Source organism: Lynx canadensis, chromosome C1 (assembly GCF_007474595.2).
Source record: "Lynx canadensis isolate LIC74 chromosome C1, mLynCan4.pri.v2, whole genome shotgun sequence".
In the NCBI taxonomy this organism is placed as follows: domain Eukaryota; kingdom Metazoa; phylum Chordata; class Mammalia; order Carnivora; family Felidae; genus Lynx; species Lynx canadensis.
The window spans coordinates 11,569,375-11,593,368 of NC_044310.1; the positions used below are offsets into that span (position 1 = coordinate 11,569,375).

Consider the following 23,994-nt stretch of genomic DNA (forward strand, 5'->3'; position numbering starts at 1 on the left):
GGGAGGGCTTGGGGAGTTACAGGGACCCCATGGGCTCTACCCAGACACCGGAGCCTCCTGGCTGGAGTGACGAGAGGAGGCGGCAGAGAGCAGGGAGTCCCCAGGAGAGGCTCGGTGGCGACATTTTGCTCATGGAGCCTTTATTGAGCACCCGGGGCATGCCAAGAATTCAGAGACAAAAGCACCGCCCAGCTAGGGAAGGAAGCAGACATCAGAGGAAGATGGTACTGAGGGAAGCCCAGGAGCCTATGAGCCCTCCGCAGAGGAAGTCAGAGAAGGCTTCCTGGAAGCGGTGGCACTGAAGCCAAGCCCTGACGGACAAATTCCGCCAGGGCAGAACAGAATCTTACTAATCTCACCCCTCCTTCTCCCAAGGCCAGCATTCAGGAGTGGATGAGTGAGCAAGTAACGAGCAGACACCTGGAATGAATGAATGAATGAATGAATGCCGTGAAGCCTGAAGCCCCAAGGTCCAGACGCAAAATCCGTCTTTCCACCCCTCAGCTACCAACTTCCTGTATAGCCCTGGGGCTAGGCGCCCACTTAGTACCCAGAGACTCGAGCCAGCCTGCGTGGGTTCAAGTCCCGACCCAGTCACATACCAGCTGTGTGACTTTGAGCGATTGACTTAACTTCTCCTGGGGTGCCTGGGGTGGGGGTGGGGGTCCCTGCTCCACGAAACGGAAGTAATAATACTGTCTGCATCATAAAGTTCCGGTGAAGACTGAGTTCAGACGAGTAAAGCGCTTTGTACAACGTCAGGCAGGCAGCGAGTGCTGCGTAAGTGTTTGCTAATACGACTTGGGCCCTAGCTTACTCACTCGCTCATTCACTCGCTTACACACTCACCGATTCACTCCCTCGTGGATCCACCCCGCACTCACACGCCCCTCCCTCTTTCCCGGTCATTCCCCGAGCCCTCCCCAAGCCCAGGCCCTCTCCTCTCTGCCTTCCCAGGGCCCCTTTTGCCAGTCCTGGAGGGTATCTGCCGCGCATTCCCCCCGCCCCCAACCCAAAACAAGCAAGAAGAAAAACAGACCCCTGTCTGGAGCAGGGGTGATGTGCTACCACCACCAGAGCCAGGATGTGGGCGCTAAAGCCTCCAGCACGGGCTTCTGGGCCAGGGGCTCGCCCCTAGAGCTGCCCCAGAGAGGGGCCAGGCTTCCCGGGCCTCCACAGGGCAGCCTGGTCCACTCCCCCCCTTTGGCAGGCCGGATTCTTCCAAATCCCAACCCCCCCCAGCCCGTGCCCCCCCCCACCCCCTGGCGTTGCCTACTCCCCTCCTACATCTCAGACCCCGTTCCCGCCCAGAGCCCCGGACCCCGGTACTCGAGCCAGCCGCTCCCCCCCAAGCCAGGAGCCCAGAGCCGGCTGACGGGAGAGCTTCGAGGCTGGAACCCATTTCACAAGTGAACAATTCGGGCTGCATGTTGAGCATGATGATTGCATGCTGATTACTGTTAGATGGGCGAGCTGAAGATTCCACGGCTTCCTTCTTTCCCACAGGCCCCGGGAGAACAGGTCATGCTGGGGAAGAGTCAGAAACACATTTCCTGAACACCTCCAGCGCGCCGGGTACCCCGCCCGGCACTTCCTATGGTTTAACAGCACGGCACGGGGGGCACGACACCTTGCATGGGAATCGAGGCTCAGAGACGTAAAGGGACTTGCCCGAGGCCACACAGCCAAGACACGTGGTTTTGGAAATCAAACCTGTACCAAGACCGGGGCACCTGGCATCGATGAAGCTTGAGGTGTGTGTGTGGAGGGTGGGGAGTGGGCAACTGCCGGGGGTCCTGGCACCCCATCCTGCCCCAGGGATGAGCAAGGCTGGCGTCTGGGGAACTGGAGAGGGGCTGGGTCTGGGCATGAGGTGATGTTTGGGCCAGAGGGTGGGGCGGGAGAGGAGGAGAGTGCGAGGGGCAGGGCCAGGTGCCCGGCAGGAACAATAGTACAGGGCGGGTAACGGGAGCCCGGCCAGGTCCGGGCTCTTGGGCAGGCCCTTCTGGGCCCTGGAAGCAGCAGGCTCATCCTGTAGAGCCGCCAGGGTGATACCAGCCTCGATCGGCCAACTCAGCGATTATATCGGCCTCTTCCTGGAAGACTGCAGACGCAGTGGGGGAGCCCGGAAGGGAGGCACCTGTTTGGGAAGGAGGGGGTGTGGGCACCCTGTCCTGCTGCAGCTCCCTCACCAGCACGAGCGTGTATCTGCCGCCCCCCCCCACCCCCAGGCGCTCTGGCCGGCCTCCTCGGGCCCGCAAAGCCACTGGACACAGCCGTCAGAGCTGGCTGTGGTGGGGGCCGAGTCCAGGGTGCTCCAGGGCCTTGAGTGACCAGTGCTGCCGGCCGCTACCTCAGCCAAGCAGTACAGCGTCCCAGGGCACGTCCACACCTGCCCTCTACGGCGCCTTGTTTCGCCCCACCCTGAAAGGGGCAGGCGTAGACGGGTGTTAAAGCAAGGTTGATGTCACATCATTTGGTGTCCTCTTTCTTTGGAGAATGTCAGGGCCATTCTGCCACGGGGCACAGCTTAAGGGGCACCAAACAAAGGCCTCCGTGGGATGAGGTCTGAGGCATCCCACCGCCGAGCATCATCTGGAGTCGAGACGAGGGACTGGGGCAGGGGCGGGCAGGGCCAATCGCAAGCATTTGTCACGCCTTATAGGGGATAACAGGATCAGGGGACGGGCCACTGCAAACTGCATTATCCCCACACCCAAGCAGGGCACGAGCAAACAGAGGGAGGGCAGAGGCATCAGGGGGGCCAGGCAGAGGGGCTGAAGCCCAGTCCGGAGCAGAGAGAGGCTGTGGGCATCTCAACATCATCGCTCCCCCAGAGATGCCGCGAGGACTGCGGCTGGTGGACAAGCACAGGCTTCGCGAGCCAGGAATTGCTGCAGAGCTGGGAAGGAGGCGGTGGCTATAGGAAAGGGCTTCAGGGAGTAGGCTCTGCTTCCCGTGGGCCCGGGCTCAAAGAAGCTCTGCCTCTCATTTGCTGTGTGACCTCAGGCAAGGCACTTCCCCTCTCTGAGCCTTCCTTTCCTCCTTTGTAAAGTCTGGATGCTACAAATAGAACCCGCTCAGAGGGCTGTTACAGGGGTTAAAGGAGGAAATTGATGCTGATGAAGTGGCAAACAACATTTACTACCCGGTGGTAGGGATTTTTATTGTCCCATTATGTAGCCAAGAACTCGGCATAAAGCCTGGGACATCACAGGCCCCTGGGGGTAGTCTCCAGAGCCTTTGGGGATAAGCAAGCATCTTTCAGTCTGAGGAACCCTCCCCTGCCCTCCAGTGCCTTCGGGGCAGTCTCAGAGGGAAGGGACTCTGGACCCAGCGCGGACACACCTCCACACGTGTCGTCAATAAACCTGAAGCAGCCCAGAGTGACCCCGTCTGTGCCGGGATCCCTGAAGGCATCAGAGCCCTGCTCTCAAGGTGCCGACTGTCCAGCGGGAGCAGGGAGCCCGCGACGGGCCCTGCGATCAGCTGATGCCCGGGAGGCGTCGCTGTCAGGGAAGGAGGCGGCCGGGACCCAGCCCGGGAGTCAGCACTGGGGGCTTCTTGGAGGGGGAGGCACAACCAACCGCCATCTTCCGCGTCAGACCTCTTCCTCTCAGAGTTGAGACGGGGCTGGGCACGTGCTCCTACTTTCCGGAGACTGTGCCCTCTCTTGACCCCTGCCCGCCCCGCGTCCCTAACCTCCCCTCCCACCCCGCACAGCGGAGCCTCAGGTGGGCCCATCCCTAACTGCTGGGAGGAGTAGGCAGGGCACCGCCCTCGGGACCCCCGCGTCCCAGCCCGGGGCTCTGCTGCCCCCCGGTGGCAGGACTGAGGAGGACGCTGCGCCCACTAGGGGAAACCAGGTAACAAACAGCAATTACCATAAAAAAGAAAACGGTGATGAGGATATTCACCGCGTTACAGTTTGTAAAGTGCCTTCTCCGTCAATCACAGGCTGCAGGATACTGGACCGAAATCAGATGGGGATTTCAGTCCTGAGTCAGGTTCCAACTGGCTATGTGACCTCGGACAAGTCCGGTCACCTCCCTGAGCCTCAGAGTTCTCCTCTATAGAATGGGTGGCAACATAAGGCTGTTGTATAAGGATTCGGTGACCCAACGCCAGGTGCACAGGTTGCCCCGAGATCGATAATAGCGCCATTGTGATCATGACACTGGCCCAGTCGGCCGAACATCGCCTCCCTTTTGAATAATGTTTTTTTGCAAAGTCCTTTTTTGAAGCGTCCCCTCCTTTGCTCTGCACTATTATTCCCGTTTCGCAGATGAGGGGATTGAGGCTCTCAGAAAGGGGAAGTCACTTGCCTAGAGCCTCGTGGCTTGTAAGTGGTAAAGCAGGACTCAGGGCCAGGTTGGCCTGACTCCAGTCCCAGCACTGGCGCCCCACACCCTTCTTTGGAAACCAGAAAGCACCTCAGCATCCCCCGTATCCTCATGGCTTCATGTGAATAAGCCGGCCCAGCCTCTGCCCCCGTCAGCCTCTTTCTCCACCTTCTCCCACAAGGCCCAGCAGCTGCCCCCGCCCCTCCTTCCCAACCAGGTCCCCAGCGCTCAGGACAGCTCGTGAGCCGGAGGCTTGAGAGTGGCTTCCAAAGGTCACCCCGTCCACCCCCCTGCACCCCGCCCAAGCAGATGACTGTTCATCCTGTTCTCCATGCTGCTCAGGAGATTCCATAACTCCGCCTCCTCTACCCGCCCAGTTGTTGCAGTTCCCACACTCGAGAAGTTCTCTACCTTCTCAGAGAGTCCCTCCTGCTGGTGGCTCAGCCCCTTTCCTTCTGCTCTTCCCCCCCCAGGAGTGTCGGATACACAGTTTGGGGAGGACACTTGAGACCTGGAGAGAGGAACCCTGGAATGGGGAAGGGTCCCTCGAGGACAGGAAGTGAGAGCTGAGCCCAGGTTCAACCCCAGGTCAGGGCGGCAAGAGTGGCCAAGCTGGTCTCCTGGTGCCCAGGACAGCCTCAGCCCAGGTGGGGCAGCCTCACCCACAGCCTGAGGCCGCCCAGGCCCACCCCCTGCCCCGCTGGCATCGTGTGGCTCATCGGCCTGGCATGGGACCCGAGAAGCAGAGCGTGAAGGCTCAAACTCAGGAGTCGTGTGGGGCTGGGTTCAAATCCCCTCAGACCGCTCTAGAAACATTTGCTGCGCCTCCCCTCTGAGCCAGGCACTGCATTCCGCACTGAGGCCAAAGCCAAGGTCCCTGCCCCACGGAGCTCCTGGTCCAACAGGGAGGTGACAATGAGCAAGTCAATAAGTGAATAAACGAGAAATCCCAGAGTGGCAGGAGGGAAGGTGGGGAGGCCACTTATTTGAGAGTGATCAGGGAGGTCCTCCAGAGGAGGTAGCGTTTGGGTCACGGCCGGAACAACAAGAAGGAGCCAGACCCGAGGAAGGGACCGAGAACGCCCCAGGAAGAGGGAACGGTCTGGGCAAAAGCCCTGAGGTTGGAACGAGCTTGGAAAATGGCCAGGGCGGCAAGCCTGTACGGGGCTCCAGTGTGTGGACGCACACACTGCCTTTCTCTCTGAATGTCCGTGTTCTAATCCGTAAAATGGGTTCAACAATACCCGCTGAATATGGAGATGGACATACAGTCCTTATATCAGGGCCTAAGCGGCCCTCTCTCATTGCTCTAATAACAGGCCCATCGGTGGCATCATTCAGGGTTCAGTTTCAACACCATCCCCCAGGCCCAAACTCCCCCCACCGTGCACACGGGGCTGCCCGACCCGCTAATTGGTTATGGAAGGGTTCTAGGCCTTGTCCAAGGGCGCTGCATTTCACAGCTTATAGAGCGCCTCCTCCCGCCCTCCCATTGCCCTGCAGAACAGGTGGTTGAGGAAATCCTTGGCGTCATTGATAGCAAAGAGTCTGGTCCCAGGCTCACAGCCGGTGCTCAGAAAGTGTCAGGTACAGGCCCTGTCGCTGCTGCTGTCCCCATGACGAACTTCCACGTTCCACAGCCTTTTCTTACCAAACTTCCTTCATCGGCAAAAAGGGTCATTTTCCCGCCCCCCCCCCCCAGATGGTTCTGGCTCACAGCTAAACTGTTGGAATCGGAAGGCAACTCTCCATCAAAGCCCAGATCAAATATTGGAGCGAGGGTCCTTGGGCCCTCCCAGCTGGAAGCAGAGCAGGAGGAGGCCAAGGTCAAGGTCAGATCCAGGACTTGAGCCACAGACTCCTTCTTTCTTCCTGACTGGAAAAGACCTTTTGTAAACTGCTAGTTCCCAGAGGAGGGCAAATCCTGGGTCTCTGCTCTGCCCTATCCTATTCCGACCATCTGCATGTCAGCCCTCAGGATGTAGCTTGGAGGGCCCTGCCTCCAGGAAGCCCATCCCGATCTCCTGTGAGAGCTGGCTGCCGCTGTTTTCGCCCACCCAAGGCCCCAGGGTTTCTGTACCAGGGTAAAGCTTCTGTTGAAGTTTCACCCCGAGGCATCAGGGACACAGATCTTACGTGTGCAGCTCAACGAACTGTCCCCCAAACGAGCAGCCTGTGTAAGGGGCATCCTCAGACTCCCCCCCCACCAGGGGGACAGCCCCGCCCTGACCTCAACACCCGCAGTGAGTTCCGGCTGCTTTTGCACTTTACGCGAATACAACCATCTGAGGAGTCCTCTTTGCGTCCGGCTTTTGTCGCGTTGTGTCCAGATTATGTCCTTACACAGACTTGCAGATGATTTCTTCTCATTGCTCTGCAGGGTCTCCCTTGGGAATAGGCCACACGTTGTCCCTTTTGCCACTGGTGAGCCTTTGGGTCATTTCTAACATTTTGGTCATTAATGAACAGGACTGCTATGAACATTCTAGCTCGTGTCTTTCGGGGCATACGCGTACACGTTTCTGTTGGGTACATACCCAAAGAAAGGAGTGGATTTGCTGGGTCACTGGGTAGGCATGTACTCAGCCTTCGCAGATGCAGCCAAACTACTGCCCAAAGTATCGTGTCAGTTCGTACCCTGCCGACAGTTTAGGGGAGGTCCTGCTGCCCCCACTTTTACCAATTCTTGAGTCTGTCTGGAAGCCTCCCCCTGCATTGTGTCTGGTCTCTTGTCTGTCTCATCTCTTACAGAGAGTGGATGCCTCTGTGCCCCCTGTCCCCTGTCCATGGAAGACACAGATGAGAGAGGAGAGTGAAGGGGACTGGAAAGGAGAGAGACAGAGAGACAGAGAGGAAGGAAGGAAGGGAGGAAGAGAAAGGAAAGGGAAGGAAGGAAAGGAAAGGAAGGAAGGGAGAGAAGGGGGAAGAGAAGCAACAAAGACACAAGAGGCCATCTCCATGATGTGGGGCTTCATGCTGCTGCCCCAAAGGTTAGTGCCTGGTGGGACTGAAGCTTTGGCTCCTGGTTAACCCTGAAACCTCAGCGTGCCCTGTAAATGAGCAACTGAATAAATTCTATTCTCAACAGTTTCCTTTGAGGATAAAATCTTTGAAACAGTAGTTTGGAGCCTGGGATCTACCGGGAGTGGCAGAGGAAAGCAGGATCCCCTCGGTCACTGTAGAGAAGGGGTCAGCCCTGGGTGGCTTCTTATGGACCCCTGGGTGGGAAGGGGGCTCCGGGAAGCCTTGAGATTGGCTCCCAAAGGTAGGCGGCTTGGACATTGGCCGAGCAGACAGCCTCAGGGGCCAAAACCCCTACCCCAGACATGCCCGCCCCCATCTGTCCTGCCAGACCCATCCCAACTTCCTCCCTCTCCCACGGCAAGCAGGGGCAGGGCCCGAGGTCTTTGGCCAAGGCCAGATACGGAGGCCAGGCCTACCAGGCAGAGGCACATACTGCGGAGAGAGGGGCTACGTCAAGATGCCTCGCCTGGATCTACCTCCTGGGTAGGTGGCAAGAGAGAAGTGGGCCTGGTGGGGTCTTGTGCAGCCCTCGCCTCCCTCGCAGAATGGCCCCAAAGCCAGCCGCCACCCCCCAACCCCAGCCCCCAGCAGCCTAGCACAGACTTGGGTGTCAGCCAGAATCCAGATATGCCAGGGCAGGTTGAATGAGGAGAACTTGTTTCCTCCGCTTTGCCAGTCTGGTGCCAACTTGGCTCTCCCAGTGCAGATTCAGCACTAGAAGAAGCAGAGAGGCCCTTTGGTCCTTACTCAATGCAGGAATCCCATTCCTGGAGTTCCTTAAGTCTTTAAGGACGGAGGCCTGATCATCTCACAAGGGCCCCCACGCTCTGGTTATGTAGCTCTGACACAATAGAAGCCATCATTTTTGGCAACTTCTCATGGACCAGGCACCGTGTCGATTCACAGAGACTCCATGAAGTAGGCATTACTATTACCACCCCCATTTTGAAGATGTGGTAACAGAGCCTTAGAGTTATTAAGCGTCTTAAAATCACATGATATAGATAGATGATAGAGAGAGAGAGAGAGAGAGATGATAGGTAGATTTCCTACCTCTCTCCAATGGGAGGGCCTAGAAGCAGTGACACCTCAATAGCAATGAGCACACGCAGTGCCCAGATCTTGGTTTCTAAATACCACTCTCCAATAGAAGACACTATACTCCTTAGAGAAATGGCTGATTCTAGCACGCAGGCAGGTAAATACAAGGTGATCCCGGAGCATCTCATAGTGCCAGGAAGTAAGGCAGTGCTCGAGAAGCAAAAGGAAAAGGGGGTGTCAAACAGACACAGGAGCCTAGCCCAAAAAGCTCCCAATGGCCAAAGTTGGAACAATTTGAATAAAATACATAGCTTAGTATTTAATTATAACTCAAAGGAAAGATGAATAAAAGCATAGGTACATGCCTTCATAACAAATGACTGATTACATAAGTAGGGAAAAGGAACAAATCTTCCTTACAGAAGAACCCCAAATAATACATGTAGATATATCCACCAGGAATTGGGAGCATGCCTTGAGTGTGGGTTCCACTTGCTTCCAAAGAACAGAGTATGGAAAGGGAAAACAGGGGTGCCTGCCTGGCTTAGTCCGTAGAGTGTGTGGCTCTTAATTTCAGGGTTGGGGTTCCAGCCCCATGTTGGGTATAGAGATTACTGAAAAAAATAAAATCAGGGGGCGCCTGGGTGGCGCAGTCGGTTAAGCGTCCGACTTCAGCCAGGTCACGATCTCGCGGTCCGTGAGTTCGAGCCCCGCGTCAGGCTCCGGGCTGATGGCTCGGAGCCTGGAGCCTGTTTCCGATTCTGTGTCTCCCTCTCACTCTGCCCCTCCCCCGTTCATGCTCTGTCTCTCTCTGTCCCAAAAATAAATAAACATTGAAAAAAAAAAAAAAAATTTAAAAAATAAAATCAGGGCGCCTGGGTGGCTCAGTTGGTTAAGCATTTAACTTCAGGCTCAGGTCACGATCTCACGGTTTGTGGGTTCGGGCCCCACATCAGGCTCTCTGCTATCAGCATGGAGCCTGCTTCTGACCCTCTGTCTCCCTCTCTCTCTGCCCTTGCCCCTTTCACACTCTCTCTCTCAAAATAAATAAATAAACATTAAAATAGATAAAAAAAAAAAAATCAGGGCGCCTGGGTGGCTCAGTCAGTTAAGCGTCTGACTCTTGATTTGGGCTCAGGTCACAACCTCACGGTTCGGGAGTTCGAGCCCTGCGTTGGGCTCTGCACCGACAGTGTGGAGCCTGCTTGAGATTCTCTCTCTCTCTCCCTCTGCCCCTTCCCCCCGTTTGTATACTCTCTCTCTCTCTCTAAATAAATAAACTTAAAAATTTTTAATTTAAATTTTAAAAATCTTTAAAAAAAAACACAAAAAAAGGAAAGGGGGAAAATAGTAACTTCACGATGGGAAAGCCTAGCAGGCACCAGCTTAACCATATAGTCAAAGTTAAATCACCAGGACTAAGTCACGTGGACATGATGTGCCTCCTGAGATCATGTGACGAGAAGGGCACTCTGCCTCTGAGGTATTCTTCCCTCAAACCCATAACTTCTGCCCAGTCATAAGAAAAACATCAGATAAACCCAAATAGAGGGACAGTTTAACAAAATTCTGACCAGGACTCCTTAAAATTGTTAAGGTCATGGAAACCAAGGAAAGATGAAGAAAGTGGTGTAGACCAGCCGACACCAAGGAGACATGAGGACAATGTGCCACGTGAGATCCTGGACTGGATCCTGGACCAGAAGAAGGACATTAGTGGGAAAGCTGGTGAAATCCGAATAAAATCTGGAGTTCAGTTAATAGTCATGTACCGAAGTTGGTTTCTTAGTTTTGACAACTCTACCATGGTAATGTCAGATGTTAACAGCAGGGGAAACGGGGAAAGGGGCACATGGAACTCTCTGGACCATCTCTGAAACTTTTCTGGGAATCTACAATTATTCCAAAGTAAAGGCTTTATTTTATTTAAAAAAAAATCATACGGATTGGGGCACCTGGGTGGCTCTGTCGGTTGAGCATCTGACTCTTGATTTCGGCTCGGGCCATGATCCCAAGGTCATGAGATTAAGCCCCACATGGGACTCTGTGCTGAGCGTGGAGCCTCCTTAAGATTGTCTCTCTCTCTCTCTCTCCCTTTGCTCCTCTCCCCCACTCACACACGCTTTCTCTAAAATAAAATAAAATAAAATATAAAATATAAATATAAAATAAAATAATATAAAATATAAAATAAAATAAAATATAAAATATAAAATAAAATAATATAATATAAAATATAAAATAATATAAAATATAAAATAAAATAATATAATATAAAATATAAAATAATATAATATAAAATATAATATACTATAATATATAAAATAAAATATATAAAATAAAATAAAATAAAATAAAAATAATCGCGTGGGTATAAATGTCTGAACCAGGATTCAAATGCAAATGTGTTTGCCTCCTTAGCCCATACACTCCACCCTCTCCACACCACCTCACGTTAACTTTTTTTTTAATGTTCATTCATTTTTGAGAGAGAGAGAGAGAGAGAGAGAGACAGAGTGTGAGCAGGTGAGGGACAGAGAGAGAGGGAGACACAGAATTGAAGTAGGCTCCAGGCTCTGAGCTGTCAGCACAGAGCCTGACAAGGGGCTCGAACCCATGAACTGTGAGATCATGACCTGAGCTGAAGTCGGACGCTTAACTGACTGAGCCACCCAGGTGTCCCCAGGAAGATTCTTTTACTTATTAGTTTAAATTATTTAAATGTTTATTTGTTTTTGAAAGAGAGAAAGAGAGACAGAGCGCAAGCGGGGGAGGGGCGGAGAGAGAGGGAGACACAGAATTCGAAGCAGACTCCAGGCTCTGAGCTGTCAGCATAGAGCCCGATGCGGGGCTCGAGCCCACGAACTGTGAGATCATGACCTGAGCCGAAGTCGGACGCTTAACCGACTGAGCCACACCCAGGCACCCCTACACCACCTCATGTTAGAAAGTCATCCCCAAACGCTTCTTCGTGGGTCTGAGCTTCTCCCCATCTGCCCACGTTTGCCTTCTAGGACCACCCTGGCTCATAGTTTCTTTGCCCCACGGCCTCCTTTTGAGGGATGAGGAGGCTCTGGTCCCCCCACGTGTGCTCACATCTCCAAGCTCATTCCCAGGTGCTTCTACTCTCTCGGGTGATTGGGTTTCCATGAACATTGGCCTCCCCAGCAGCTACCACTCCTGTGCAGGAGCCATCAAACTCCACTTGGGAATCCATGGGGTTCCAGGAAAGATAACTCCCCAACCTGGCTCCAGGGACAAAACACATGACCTAAGCTAGGTCTGTCAACACACACCACCCCCCTGGCCACTGTGATCAGCCTAGACGCAGCCACATGATCCAAGCTGGTCTCATCAAAAAGCATCCCAGGACTTTGACTTGGAACGCTGGGACAAAGACAATTTCCTCCTCCCGTGTTGGATGTGAATAAAGAAGCTCCTGGAAGCCTTAGGATGAAGACAATACCAAGGACCGCAGAGTAGAAAAATGGAAAGAGCTGAGTACTCAGTGACATCAAACCTTGCCTGAAGCCCACCTGCCTATAGACTTCTTAGTTATGAGAACTGTGGTAGGCTGAGAAATGGTCCCCTAAGAGATTATCTACATCCTAATCCCTGGATTTTATGAATGTTATCTTATATGATAAACAAGGGGGGTGGAATAGATTTTTTTTTAATGTTTATTTATTTCTGAGAGAGAGAGAGAGAGAGCAGGGGAGAGGCAGAGAGAGAGGATCCAAAGTGGGCTCTGTGCTTACAGCAGAGAGCCCAATGCAGGCTCAAATTCAGGAACCGTGAGATCATGACCTGACCTCAAGTCAGATGCTTAATCAACTGAGTCACCAAGGTGGGGGATAGATTTTTCAGGTGGGATTTGAGTTAAGGATTATGAGATAGATTATCTGGGCGGACCCCAAACGCAATCACGTGTATCCTTATACTTGGGAGGCAGAGGGAGAGGTGACAGAAACACACAGAGGAGAAGGCAATGTGACCACAGAGGCAGAGACTGGAGTGATGTGGCCACAAGCCAAGGAAAGCTGGTACCCACCAGAGCTGGAACAGACAAGGGACAATTCTCCCCTGGAGCACACACCCACTGCAGGACAGGGGACAGCCCTGCCAACACCTGGATTTTGGCCCAATGACACCAACTTCAGATCTCTAGCCTCCAGGACAGTCAGAGCATAAATTTCTGTTGTTTTAAGTCACCTAACTTGTGATCATTTGTTACAGAAAGCTATAAGAAACAAACACAAGAACTAAAAAATTCTCTTTAATCTCTAAGCCTATTTGAATCTGAAATTGTGTCGATTGCAGTCAAAAGTAGTCTAATTCACACAGCCCTGCTGTCACCCTCCTCTGGTTAAGAGGTGAACTCTATGGGGGCTCCTGGGTGGCTCAGTGGGTTAAGCACCTGACTTTGGCTCAGGTCATGATCTCACAGTCCGTGGGTTCGAGCCCCGTGTCGGGCTCTGTGCTGACAGCTCGGAGCCTGCAGCCTGCTTCGGATTCTGTGTCCCCCTCTCTCTCTGCCTCTCCCCCATTCGCGCTCTGTTTCTCTCTGTCTCTCAAAAATGAATAAATGTTAACATTTTTTTTTTTAAAGATGTGAACTCTATGGAAAGACAAATCCCCACTGAGAGGCAGCCAGAGACCCCCCCCCCCTGACCTTTAGCTGGGGAAGTGGGGCAAGGGGTGGGGGTGGGGGGCAGCATCAGACAGCTCACAGACTCCAAGCAAAGGCATCATGGGCGTTTATTTACAGAAAAGCCACAGCAACCAGGGCCCATGCAGGCTGTGGCCCGAAGATCCCAGATAATATATACATATATACATACAAGTCCCAGCACCCAACAGCACCAGAGCCAGACCCCTGCCAGAGGTGAAGGGAGGGGGCCCCAAGTCCTTGCCATATGTCACCTGTGCAGTCCCTATGCCAGAGGAAGAAACCGGCATCGGCCCCAAAGCGTGGACTTTAAGGAACGTGAAGACAGGCTATGCTCTCGATGCCAGGCCAAGGCGCAGCCGCGATGGCCTGGGGCATGGGACACAACAGGTCCCTCCAGACCTGTCCAGGAGCCGGGCACGATGTCCCAGGCCGCGGCTGCCCATCACACGGGGGGCTCCCCCACTTTGCTGGTGGCGCTTGTGATCCGCTTATTCTCCCGGAGGTTTCGAAGGCGGGCACTGAGGCTGCTGATCTCTTCCACGTAGGCCTGGGGCACCCACCCCTTCTCACCATCTGCCAGGCGGACCCCCTCCAGCCAGCCTACAGGCACACAGGCCAGGAGCAGCGTCCGTGAGTGGCATCGAAGGGACACCAGGGCCAGGTCTGCAAGGGAACGCCTAGGCCCTGATGCAAGCCTTGTCTGCACCCCCGGGGCCGAGGTGACATCATCCCAGCATCTCCCAGCTCCAGGAAGGACCCTGCCTCTGGCAGCCTTGCAGATGAACTTCTGAGCTGTTTTTCCCGACATCCTCCGCGAAGGGTATTTCCCCCTCTCCCCCCATCAGTCACTCCAAATCCTACACCTTTATGAGCAGGAGGTTCCTCCTCTTGTCTAACTTGATTCCTGCATGCTGTGGTTGATCAACACTTGCACAAGCTTCTCCTGTGGTATCTTAGCCATCTAGCGATCTCCTACCCACCCAAGCCCCATCAGGGAGGCCTTCCCAGGAGGCCCTTCTCACCGTCGCTGGTTTGGGTCCTCACTGCCAGGATGTCAGTCTTTTCCAGGGTCAGCTCATCTGGCTGCAGTGCCTTGTATGTCCTGACACACTGAACCTGGGGGCGGTCTGACAGCCCAGGGGAGAGTGAGGGAGTCCCCAGGGGAATGTAAGAGGGGGCAGGGAGGGGTAGGAGGAGGAAGTAAAGGGGTAGGAGGGTGGCCACTGCGGCTTCATTTCCTCTGCACCTCCCTCTGCCCGCCCTGGCCACTCTCCTCTCTTACCCGAAACACAAGCCCTAGGTGAACCCAGCCCCTCCCGGCTTCGCTTATTGCTTCTGTGCCCCGGGCTCTCGCCTCCCCAGCTCAATCTCACACCTTGATGCTGACCTCCAGGCCGATGTCCAACTGCCCCCAGATACCCCCCCACAAAACGGTAATGGCCCCTTCACAGGCCCCTGTTACTTCTCTGGGGCTCTCTCTAATCCATCCTTCTCAACTGGGTTTCAAGTCACACCACTCCCCCAGTTACAACCCTCCAGGGCTTCCCAGGCCTCTTCGAATAAAATAAAATCCAGAGTCCTCCCCAAGCCTCCAAAGCCGTGCATGGGATGGCATCGCCTTCTTGCTAGCCTCCCCTCCTCTCCTCCTCCCCTCTCCCCCTTGCTCATGAAGCTCAGCGACACTGGCTGCCCCGCTGTTCCCCAAATATTCTGAACGCCCTTCTGCCTCAGGGCCTTTGCACTGGCTGCTTCTCCTCCCAGGAGTGCTTTTCCCCAGATCTTGTCATGGCCGCCCTCTTCATCCTTCAGGGGCTTTCCCTGACCAACTGTCTGGAAACTGTGGGAAGCTCACCCCACAGCCCAAACAGGACTCCTAGCCCAAGCCAGAGAACCGGCTTCAGTCTAGGCCCTAGGCTCCTTCTACCACAGCAGGCAGGCTGGCAGTCTTGGGAAAACCACAGACTTTGGGGCCAGACCTGACTTGAATCCCAGCTCCGCTACCCATGGGCTACTTGACCTTGGGCAAGTTACTTAACATTTCTGAGCCTGTTTTCTCAGATATGGGAGGGGGCGGGGGGGGGGGGGGGGAGTCTACTTAACAGGCTTGTCATGAGGATTAAGTAAAGTAAATGCATATAAAAGCCCCTAATACCAGGCCTGACACATGGCAGGGATGGGTAGAAATGAGTTCCCTTCCACTCCCTTCGTTAGCTCAGCCCTAACTCCCCTGCTCAAAAGCCTTCAATAGCTGCCTGGTATCTGCTCCCTCAAGGTCCTCTGTGATTGGGCAGCACTCTGGCTGACCAGTCTCATTCACACCCCAGAGAGCAGCCTCTACGTCACCCCCCACCCCCTGGCCATGCCGGTTCCTGTCCTCTTTACAACTAGGGCAGAGACAGAGACAGACCCGGGTGCCAGTCTCAGCTCCGCCACCTACTTGGACAGGTCACTCTACCCCTCTGAACCTGTTTTCTAGCTTGTAAAGTGGGTTTCTGTAGGGACGAGATGGGAGGATATAAAAGGCTTTGTCATCTCCAGGGTGCTGCCTGTGCACATGGCGGGGGGGGGGGGGGGGGAGGGGGGTCAGCCTGTCGTGTGTAAAACCCGCCCCTCCTTCAAGGTTCTGCACAGCCGCCCAGACTGTCCCGGGGTCAGCTGATCTCTCTCCCTGCTGGGCCTGCGGGCAACACGGCACCAGGGCTGGAGGAAAGGGAAGGCCCCAGCCCCAGGGGATGTGGGCCTAGAAGTGGGTGATGGCGGGGGGCGGGGGGTGCAGCAGGCTGCTACCTTGGCCTTCGCTGAAGACCTCCTTGTCCTCCTGGGAGCTGGAGGGGCACATGGCCGAGATCCACCGCTGCTTCTCACTTCTAGGGAGGGGGAGGCTGAGCTGTCACAAGGCGCAAAGTGCAATCTCCCAGGGCCAGAGTGGTGAAACAGGGCTGGGAGAATCGGGTATGATGTCCAGACTCAGGACCCACCCCAGGGCCCACCCCACAGCCCTGTCCCCAAGCCTGTGCCCCACCCAGCTCTGAGCCTAAGGACAGAGCGGGCCCAGAAGCCCCCCCCCCCCACGCCAGCTCCGCCCGTGTCCCGCCTCAGGCCACCGTCCTGCAGCCAGAGGTCAAAGGCCTCGTGCCCTCCTAGGGGTCCTCTCTCCCCACACCCAGGCCCACTCACTCCGTCCGGGCCCTCAGCAGGAACTGGTGCTTCGCGTGTTGCCCGTGGAGGAGCTGCAGGAGGAACACGTGGCCGGGGATGCCCTGGAGCTTGAGGCTCAGATCCTTCACCTGGAGCTCGGCCATCTTGGCATGGACGAACACGGCGAATTTCCCTAGCCTGCAGGGCCCCGGGGAGGTGAGGTCAGCCTGGCTCATCCCCAGGCTCCCAGCCCCACCCTCGGGACAGGTGAGTTCTGATCCGAAGGAGAACTCCGGCTCCCTCCCCAAGGAAACTCGGCTGTGCAAGACATCACCTCCCTAACAGCCAGCACCGTCCCCACCAGGAACGGGGACCCCGTTCCTGCCGGCTCCCTGACGGAAGTGGAGGTGACAAAAGCCGGTCGCTGCCCCAGGCGAGCTTCCAAGTTCTCTCTGCACCTCTCCCGTGGGTCCCTGTTCTAAAGAGCCCACGGACAGCCACTCGGAGGAGACCCTGCCCAGTTAGGGTCTGCCTCTCTAACTGGTGTAGAACCTGAACTTTGTCTCTTGTTTGCCCCACTCTATCCCAGCGCTTCGCCCCGCCTGGCCCACAGTGTGGGTTCAATAAACACTTGTGGGAAGAAGGGGCAGGTGGGTGGGTCAAGGATGTCCCACGGATCCCTTCTTCTCAACCCATCTAAACCGAAGTCAGTATGCCTCGCTCCAAACCGGATCGTTTCACTGTTCCCCATTCCAGGGAAATACTCCATCAGGGTGCCCAGGGGGAAACTCAACCGTCATTCGCGCCCCTTGCCTCCCTCTCCCTGCCTCTTCCCTCCCTCTCCCTGCACACCCAGCCAGCAGCTCCATCCTAACTCCCTATTGTTCCTGGAATCCACTTACCACAAGCCCCCCCCCCCCCCAGTTCTGAAGCATCTATTGTCACTTGGGGACAACTGCCACAGCTTCTGGTCTCTCCCCTTCCAGTCCATCCCCCAAATTGGCCGGGAGTAAGACGTCACTCATCTGTTTCACTCTCCACACTCCCCATAGCCCTCAGGACGCCCAACGTCTGTACTATGACTTTCAACACCCCAGCTTCCTTCTCCTGCCCTTCCCCTCTACAAACCCAGCCAGAGCAGTCTTCATCATCCCCTGAACACAATCTGCCATTACGCCTCACTGTGACTTTGCTATATATCCTCCCAAACTCCTCCTCTACCTGGCAAAGTCCTATTTATGCTTCAAAACCCAGCTCAGGTGTCCCTTCCTCTTTGAAGCTTTACTGATTCTCACCCCATGCCAGGGGATGCTTTCCATCAAAACCCTAACCAGGTGGTTATCAGGATGTATTTGAATTGTTCTGAGAGCTCCTGTAAGCAGAAAACAAGTCTCATTCAGCTTTATGTCCCTGGCACCCAAAAGGGCCCGGGAGAGAATAGGGGTTCGGGGACATCTGAACGAATGAGTGAATGAATGAATCAGGAACGAACCCTGCCCATAGTGCAAGGAGTCCATTCTTCATCACATGCAGCCTTAAGGCTTACCTCCCTCGGAAAGTCTTCTCACTCATCCCAAACTTACCACTCACAGCTAATGCTGAGCGTTCACCATGTGCCAGGTACTGTGCTATGGCCTTTCCACGTATTATTACGACACTGAGTCTCCCTACCTGGTAGTCTCTATCTTACAGACAGAAGACAGGATAATACAACGGTTAAGAGCCTGGGATCCGACATCAGACAGACCCGGCCTCCTGGCTCCTGCCTTTACTAGCTCCACGACCTTGAGAATAATAAGGGAGCCTACTTTCCAGGGAGATGTTTAAAGAAGTACAGAGAATAATCCACACAGCATGCCTGGCACAGACTCAGCAAATGTTGGCCATCACCATCATGACTCAGGGCGGAGCAGGGGCTCCAGGATCGAGCTCTTAATCTCTGCTCTACTTGGCTTAGGTTCAGAGTAGCGTCCAGTCCTCCACATACAGTCCAGCCCTTGGTTCTTAGGTCTGGAAAATGGAATGGACTTGCCTCACATCTCTGCCTTTCCTGGGGGAGTCTGCAAGGCTCGGGGTGCCTGGGCAGCACAGTCTGACCTGTGGTTCTTGAGCCCAATGGTGGCTGTGGTTGTGAGCCCGATGGTGGGCAAGAAGGGAGCCTGGCTCCAGTCTCCTTCCCCCCACCCTGCCCAGACTCACTCCTTCCGCCGGGAGAGCAGCAAGCAGTCATTGAAGAGGTGCAGGTAGACTGCCTTGCTGGACAGCTTCAGCTTGGCAGGGGGTGCCGCGGGCAACGGTGCCAGTTCCACTAGCTCCCCGTGCCGAACCAGCCAGCGGGCCTGAGAGATCAGTGGGAAGATCTGGAAGGAAGGAAGGAAGAGGCAAGGGGGAGGGCAGGTCAGGCCCAGGACAGCAGGGCAAAGAGCACAGAAGAGGGAATGGGAGGGGGTGGGCAGTGATGAACTGGCTCCCAGTGCCCGGGGGGGAAGGGAACAAGAGTTGCCCCTTTGTGGACCCCATCCCCCCAGCTGCGGACACGCACCTTGCCCTCAAAGTGGATCTTCTTGCTCAGGTGGATGAGCTCCTCTGTCCTCTTCATGGACTGCACACTGGCATTGCACTCTTGCACCAGCTGGGGAGGCCGTGGGTGGGTCACCTGCAGTCCCCCCCCGCCCCACCCAACCCCGGCTCCCAGAGCCTAGCCTCAGACTCCCTCCTGGGGACCAGAGGCTCTGATGGCGGGGGCTCATTCAGAGATATGCGGGTGTTTGGGGGAGGCCCTCGGGAGCCGAGCTCACCTCCTTGAGCGCATTGAAGGCTTTGGTGGCCACATCTTCATCTTCTGAGCCCTGTGCTGTCCTCTTCAGGATGTTCTGGAGGGTGGGGTCGGTGCAGTGAGGCAGGCCATGACCTCCACCTATAACCCTGCCCACCCGTGGGTACCCGGAGGGGCTGTGGAGGGCACAGCACCATTTTCCTCACGCGGCCCTCGCTGTAGCCCTCTAGGTACCTCCACGAGCATCTTGAGGCGGGTGATCCTCTGAAATGGCAGGATGAGGAAGGAGGTGAGGGGCAGACGCTGGCATACGGGAGACTCCTCCAGGCGAGCCAGTATGCCAGGGAACTTGGGATTCTCCAGACTGAAAGATGGGGAGGGGGTTGGAGTCACGGATGGGTTCTTGGTCCCACGAACGGCCAGGATCCATGACCCCAGCCACCACCTTGGTTTTTCAGGTGCCTTCTCAGCACATCCCTCCTGCCTCTGGCGCCTGGATCTAACCTCATCCTCGACAGAGAGGCCTGTTCAGGGCCTCCTCCCCTCCCAGGTCACCCTTCCTCACCCAGTCCTCTGTACCCACTCCTGCCTAAGACCCCCCTCTTACCCTCCCTCCCCCCCCTCCCCGCCTCCTCCCCCGCCCTTCCGAGCCTCCCGCCCTACAGCAGGCGCTGGTATGTGCGCTCCTGGTAGGCCTGGTTGGTGACGTAGGGCAGGTAGACCCGGCGGAAGGCTGGGCAGTGGCGCAACACAATGTCGCACACGCTGAAGCGCAGGACATCGGCCTCTAGCCGCTGCTCCAGGTCCTGCAGGAACCTGAGGGGTCCGGCGAGGGGTCAGGGTCAGGGCCAAGGAGAGAGCCCAGACCTGGGCCCCCCCTCCCCCGCCCCCGCCCCACCCCTGACCGGACCACTCCCTCACCTCTCGCTGGTGCTCTTGACCTCAGGCAGTTTGGAGAAGAGCCACTGCTTGTCCTGCACCCCTAGACATTCGCTCAGTTCAGCGGAGCCCAAGAAGTGGCCCACGGCCACCGACAGGCTGTGGATGTATGAGGCCTCGGACGTGATCAGCTCGAACTTGGCCTGAGTGTGGGTGGACGCGGGGTTGAAAGAGCCGGAACGGCCCATCCCTGACCTCACTTCCCTCCCGCCCTCCTCCCCCTCCTTGCCCCTTCACCCCCCACCCCCGGCTGCGCCGGCCCTGGCCACCACCGCGTTAGACGCCGCACCCTCGTGTCCCCGCCCCTTTTCTAGCCCCACCTCCGAATACCTGGGGGCAGGCGGGTTCAGGGGACCCATCTCCAGCCGCGCGCAATTGTTCAAACCCAACCGAAGACCTTGACTGAGCCCCTGGCTCCACCCACTGGGCCGGGCCCTAGTCCTCCAGTGGCCCTGCCCCTCCGCGGGGAGCCCTGCGTTTAGCCCCGCCCCCGGTCCCAGGCCCCCTGAGTCGCTCGCGCACCACGCGTTTTCCCTCCCGAGGCCTCTGCCCCTCCCCTGTCCTCGCTTTCTCGATCCCACCTCAGCCCGCCCGGCCTGACTCCGCCCCTCACCCCACCCCTTCGTCCGGCTGCCGCCCTCGCCTCCCGCCCCGCTCCCAGCCCGCCGGCAGCCAGCCCACCCTGTCAGGTCCCGGCACCCACCTTTCTCATTGACGGTCCCGCCGGCCCCGCCCCCTTGTGGCCCCGCCTTCCCCGCTGAGGCCCCTGCCCACCTCCCGCCGGTCGCAGTCCCACTGGCCGGGTACCCCAGGGCCCCGCCGAGTCCCGGGACCTCGTCCTCCCGGCCCCGCCCCCCGCGGGCCCCAGCGCCACCTCCCCGGCGGGCAGCCCCGCCCACCCCGCCCCGCCGACCCCCGGCGCCCACCTCCTGCAGCTTGCAGTCGCGCAGGCTCAGCGTGGCCAGGACGCCGCTGCCGCGCACGTCGGGGATGTCCTGCCACAGCGAGAAGGTGGAGCCTCGCGCCGAGCGCTGCGCCCGGAAGGAGCTGCTCGGGGAGAGGTTGGCGCGCGGCGGCCCGGGCCCCTCCTCCGCGCCCTCCGCCTCGTCCCCCGGGCCCTCCTCCTCGCGCTGCTGCCGCCGCAGTTCGCGGGCGCTGGCCACGTCGCTGTATTCCTGGTAGAGGACCGCTGGGCGGGGAGAGGGGCGGGGGAGGGCCGTGGGGCGCCCGCCTGCCCGGCCCGGCTCCTGCCCGGCTCCCCGAGAGCCCGCCTCCTTAAGCGCGCCTTTCGGAAGGTTCGGGTCGCGGGACACGGTGGCCCCGCGCACGCACTCCCTCCCTCCCTCCCTCCCTCCCTCCCTCATCCGTTCCGTCAACGCGGCTGGCGCGCCCCCTGCGTGCCAGCCGCCGCGTGCTTGCTGCTGACATTCATTTCCCTCCCTCTCTCGCAAGGTCCCCACCTCCGAACTCCCCCAACCCCCCGGGCCCCCAGCCCTTCCTCCCACGTACTGTTAAGGAGAAACCGGGACTGGCGCCGCTCGCTGGCGCTCCTGGAACCCAGAGCCAGCTCTTCCTGCGCGTCCAGCCTAAGAAAGGGACGGTGTCAGGGCCCTTCTTCGCCTGCACCCCTCCTCGGGCCGAGCTCGAAGTAGGAGATGGTACCTGGGCTCGGGCCAGCCGCTATGGCCGCCGCTCAGCTCAACAGGGGCTGGCATCGCCGTACCGTCCGCCCTCGTCTCTACACCGCGCGACTCCCTTCCGGACGCCTTCCCTGGAGAGAGCGAGAGCTGAGGGCGGGTGGCTCCAAGAATGGCGCTGGGCACCTGGGGTGCCATCCTCCAGCTGTCCAGCACCCAGTCTCAGGTGTGGGCCGGGGCCCCTGCTGCATCTGGCTCATGGCCTGCTCTTAGGGCCCAGGGGAGAAGCGGGTACCTTCCCGAGCTGCTCCAGTGCCTGACCCTGGGGTCAGCACCCTGGCTGCTGAATTCCGCCCCAGGCGCAGGGAAGAGTGCAGCCGGGTCATCAATTCAGAGGCCGAGAAGCGCCTCCGCTCAGGCCCCTCCAGGCCTAACCGGGAGGGCCCAGACAGCTCCAGGGGCCTAGGCTCCTCTGTGCTCAGGGCTTGCTCTGCTGCCTGGCCAGGCTCCAGGAAGACGGCATGGGCCTCAGGGCTGCCAGGGAGCTCTTCACGCTGGTACACCCGCATCTTGCGCCCTGCAGGCAAGTGGGGTGAGAGCACAGGCTGGCATCCATCCACTGGGCGCTCTCTCTACTGCTGCCTGCTGCTACCCTGTGGCCCTGAGCATCTGAAGGACACGCCTCAGGGAAAGGCCAATGTTTTTGCCAGGATGCGGTCCTCCCCCAAAAATGGGATCGGCAAGAGGGGTAGAGAGAGCACAGTGCCTGACTGCAGTGGGCAAGGGGCCAAGGAGCCCAGGGCAGCCGCTCATTTGCTGTGCAACATCCGACAAGTCACTTGTCCTCCCTGAGCTCCAGTTCCTTCCCTTACCACTAAAACCTACCACTTGTCCTGCCTGTTTGGAGAACTCAGGGGCTTAAGAGTCCCGAAAGAACCACCCAGCCTCTCCCCTATCTGCCCCACTGGGCCACCACCCAGAGTGACTCACAGGCTGACTTCTTCTCTGAGCCGTGGCTGGCCCGGCGCTGTGGCTGTGGGTGCTGGGGACTCCAGGGTCCCTCCAGGGCTGGGGGCTGGGCACTGGGACAGTGTGGCCAGCTGCCAGCCCTGCTGGGCCGCATTCCCCCACTGGTGGAGATCTCGCTGTCTGAGACTCCTGGGGATGGTGGCCATAGCAGCCCTTGGAGAGGAGCAGGGGTCCCCAGGGACCAGCGGCTGCCAGGAGCCTGCAGCTCCTCTGGGCCGACGGGGAAGAGATCCAGACACACAGGGCTCGGGGGCTGCAGGGTGGGCAACTCTGCAAAGGACAGACTCTCCTGCTGGCACACAGCTACTGGGCGGCGGGCAGTGCCACGTGGCCCGGCCAGGTGGGACTGGAGGGTGGCAGGTGGCCCACAGTCCATTCCTCCTTTGCTCTGCCACCCACCTGGACCTGTAGGGGAAAAGGTGTCAGAGGCGGACACGGAACAGCAGGGCTGGCCAGCAGGCCACCTTTGTCTTGGAGGCCTGGACAAACCCTTGTGTACCCGCATCTGTACCAGCACACTCACACGCCCAACTGCATGGCAATAGCTCCCACTGAAGCTCCTACTCATTTGACACTTACCGAATGGCGGGCCAAGTGCTTTGGATATATTATTGCATTTGCACAACAACCCTGAGCTGATGCTATTATCATCCCCATTTTATAGGTGAGGAGAGCGAGGCACAGAGGTCCTTTGGTATGTGGTGAAGCCAGGATTCAAAGCCAGGCAGCGTAGCTTCTGAGGCTGCGCTTTTAACCACCTCGCACACTTCCAGCTCTCGCTGACACAGGCTCAGACATACAGGTACCTACGCTGTCACACAAACACACGTATGTTCCATGGACTTGCACACACGCTTTCTTCCAAGGACACGCACGGACATACACACTTTCACAGATACACTCAGACATTTCACGTTCGCAGGCTCTCACATTCACACACTTTTTACCCAACTACATACATTCACAGACTCTCTCTCTCTCTCATTCACACACACAGACACACATGCCGACCCATCAGATACTTGTGTATCCACTCAAGCTCTCACTCCTGTTCCATTCACACTCACACACCAGGATCCAGACACAAACACACGGGCCCAGAAGTCCTTGCCTTGGTGTTACCCAACCTCCTCTCCCGTGCCCAGAGTTACAGCCTTCAACGCTGAGTGGTGCCCACACCCTGCCAAGCTGGCTGGGAGGGTCACGGACTGGCAGGCGGGCCACCACCCAGATCAGGCTAGGCCCTCCCAGGAGAAGGGCAGGGAGATGTCCCCGCTCCCCGGCTTGGGGCGAGAGAAGGGGTCCTTCCCTGCCCCAGCTCCCAGCCCCGGAGATCAAGCCAGCTGACCGGGTCCTCTCTGGGCAGGAAGTCATGCCAAGGAGTCTGCCGGAGCC

The 23,994-nt window shown here is 57.4% G+C and overlaps 1 protein-coding gene across 1 annotated transcript; it reads right to left on the bottom strand.

Moving 5' to 3' along the window:
• Positions 1-13,149: 13,149 nt before the first annotated feature.
• Positions 13,150-23,102, bottom strand: ARHGEF19 (Rho guanine nucleotide exchange factor 19). The gene is made up of 15 exons (XM_030326907.2): positions 22,561-23,102; positions 21,866-22,147; positions 21,596-21,704; positions 21,443-21,519; positions 20,860-21,122; positions 19,916-20,076; positions 19,658-19,810; positions 19,229-19,358; positions 19,017-19,091; positions 18,761-18,850; positions 18,418-18,578; positions 16,258-16,416; positions 15,868-15,947; positions 14,103-14,207; positions 13,150-13,680 (listed from the first exon to the last, which is right to left on the bottom strand). The coding sequence occupies exons 1-15, from the start codon at positions 22,973-22,975 to the stop codon at positions 13,523-13,525; spliced, it is 2,418 nt and encodes an 805-aa protein (XP_030182767.1). The 5' UTR covers positions 22,976-23,102; the 3' UTR covers positions 13,150-13,522.
• Positions 23,103-23,994: the final 892 nt, after the last annotated feature.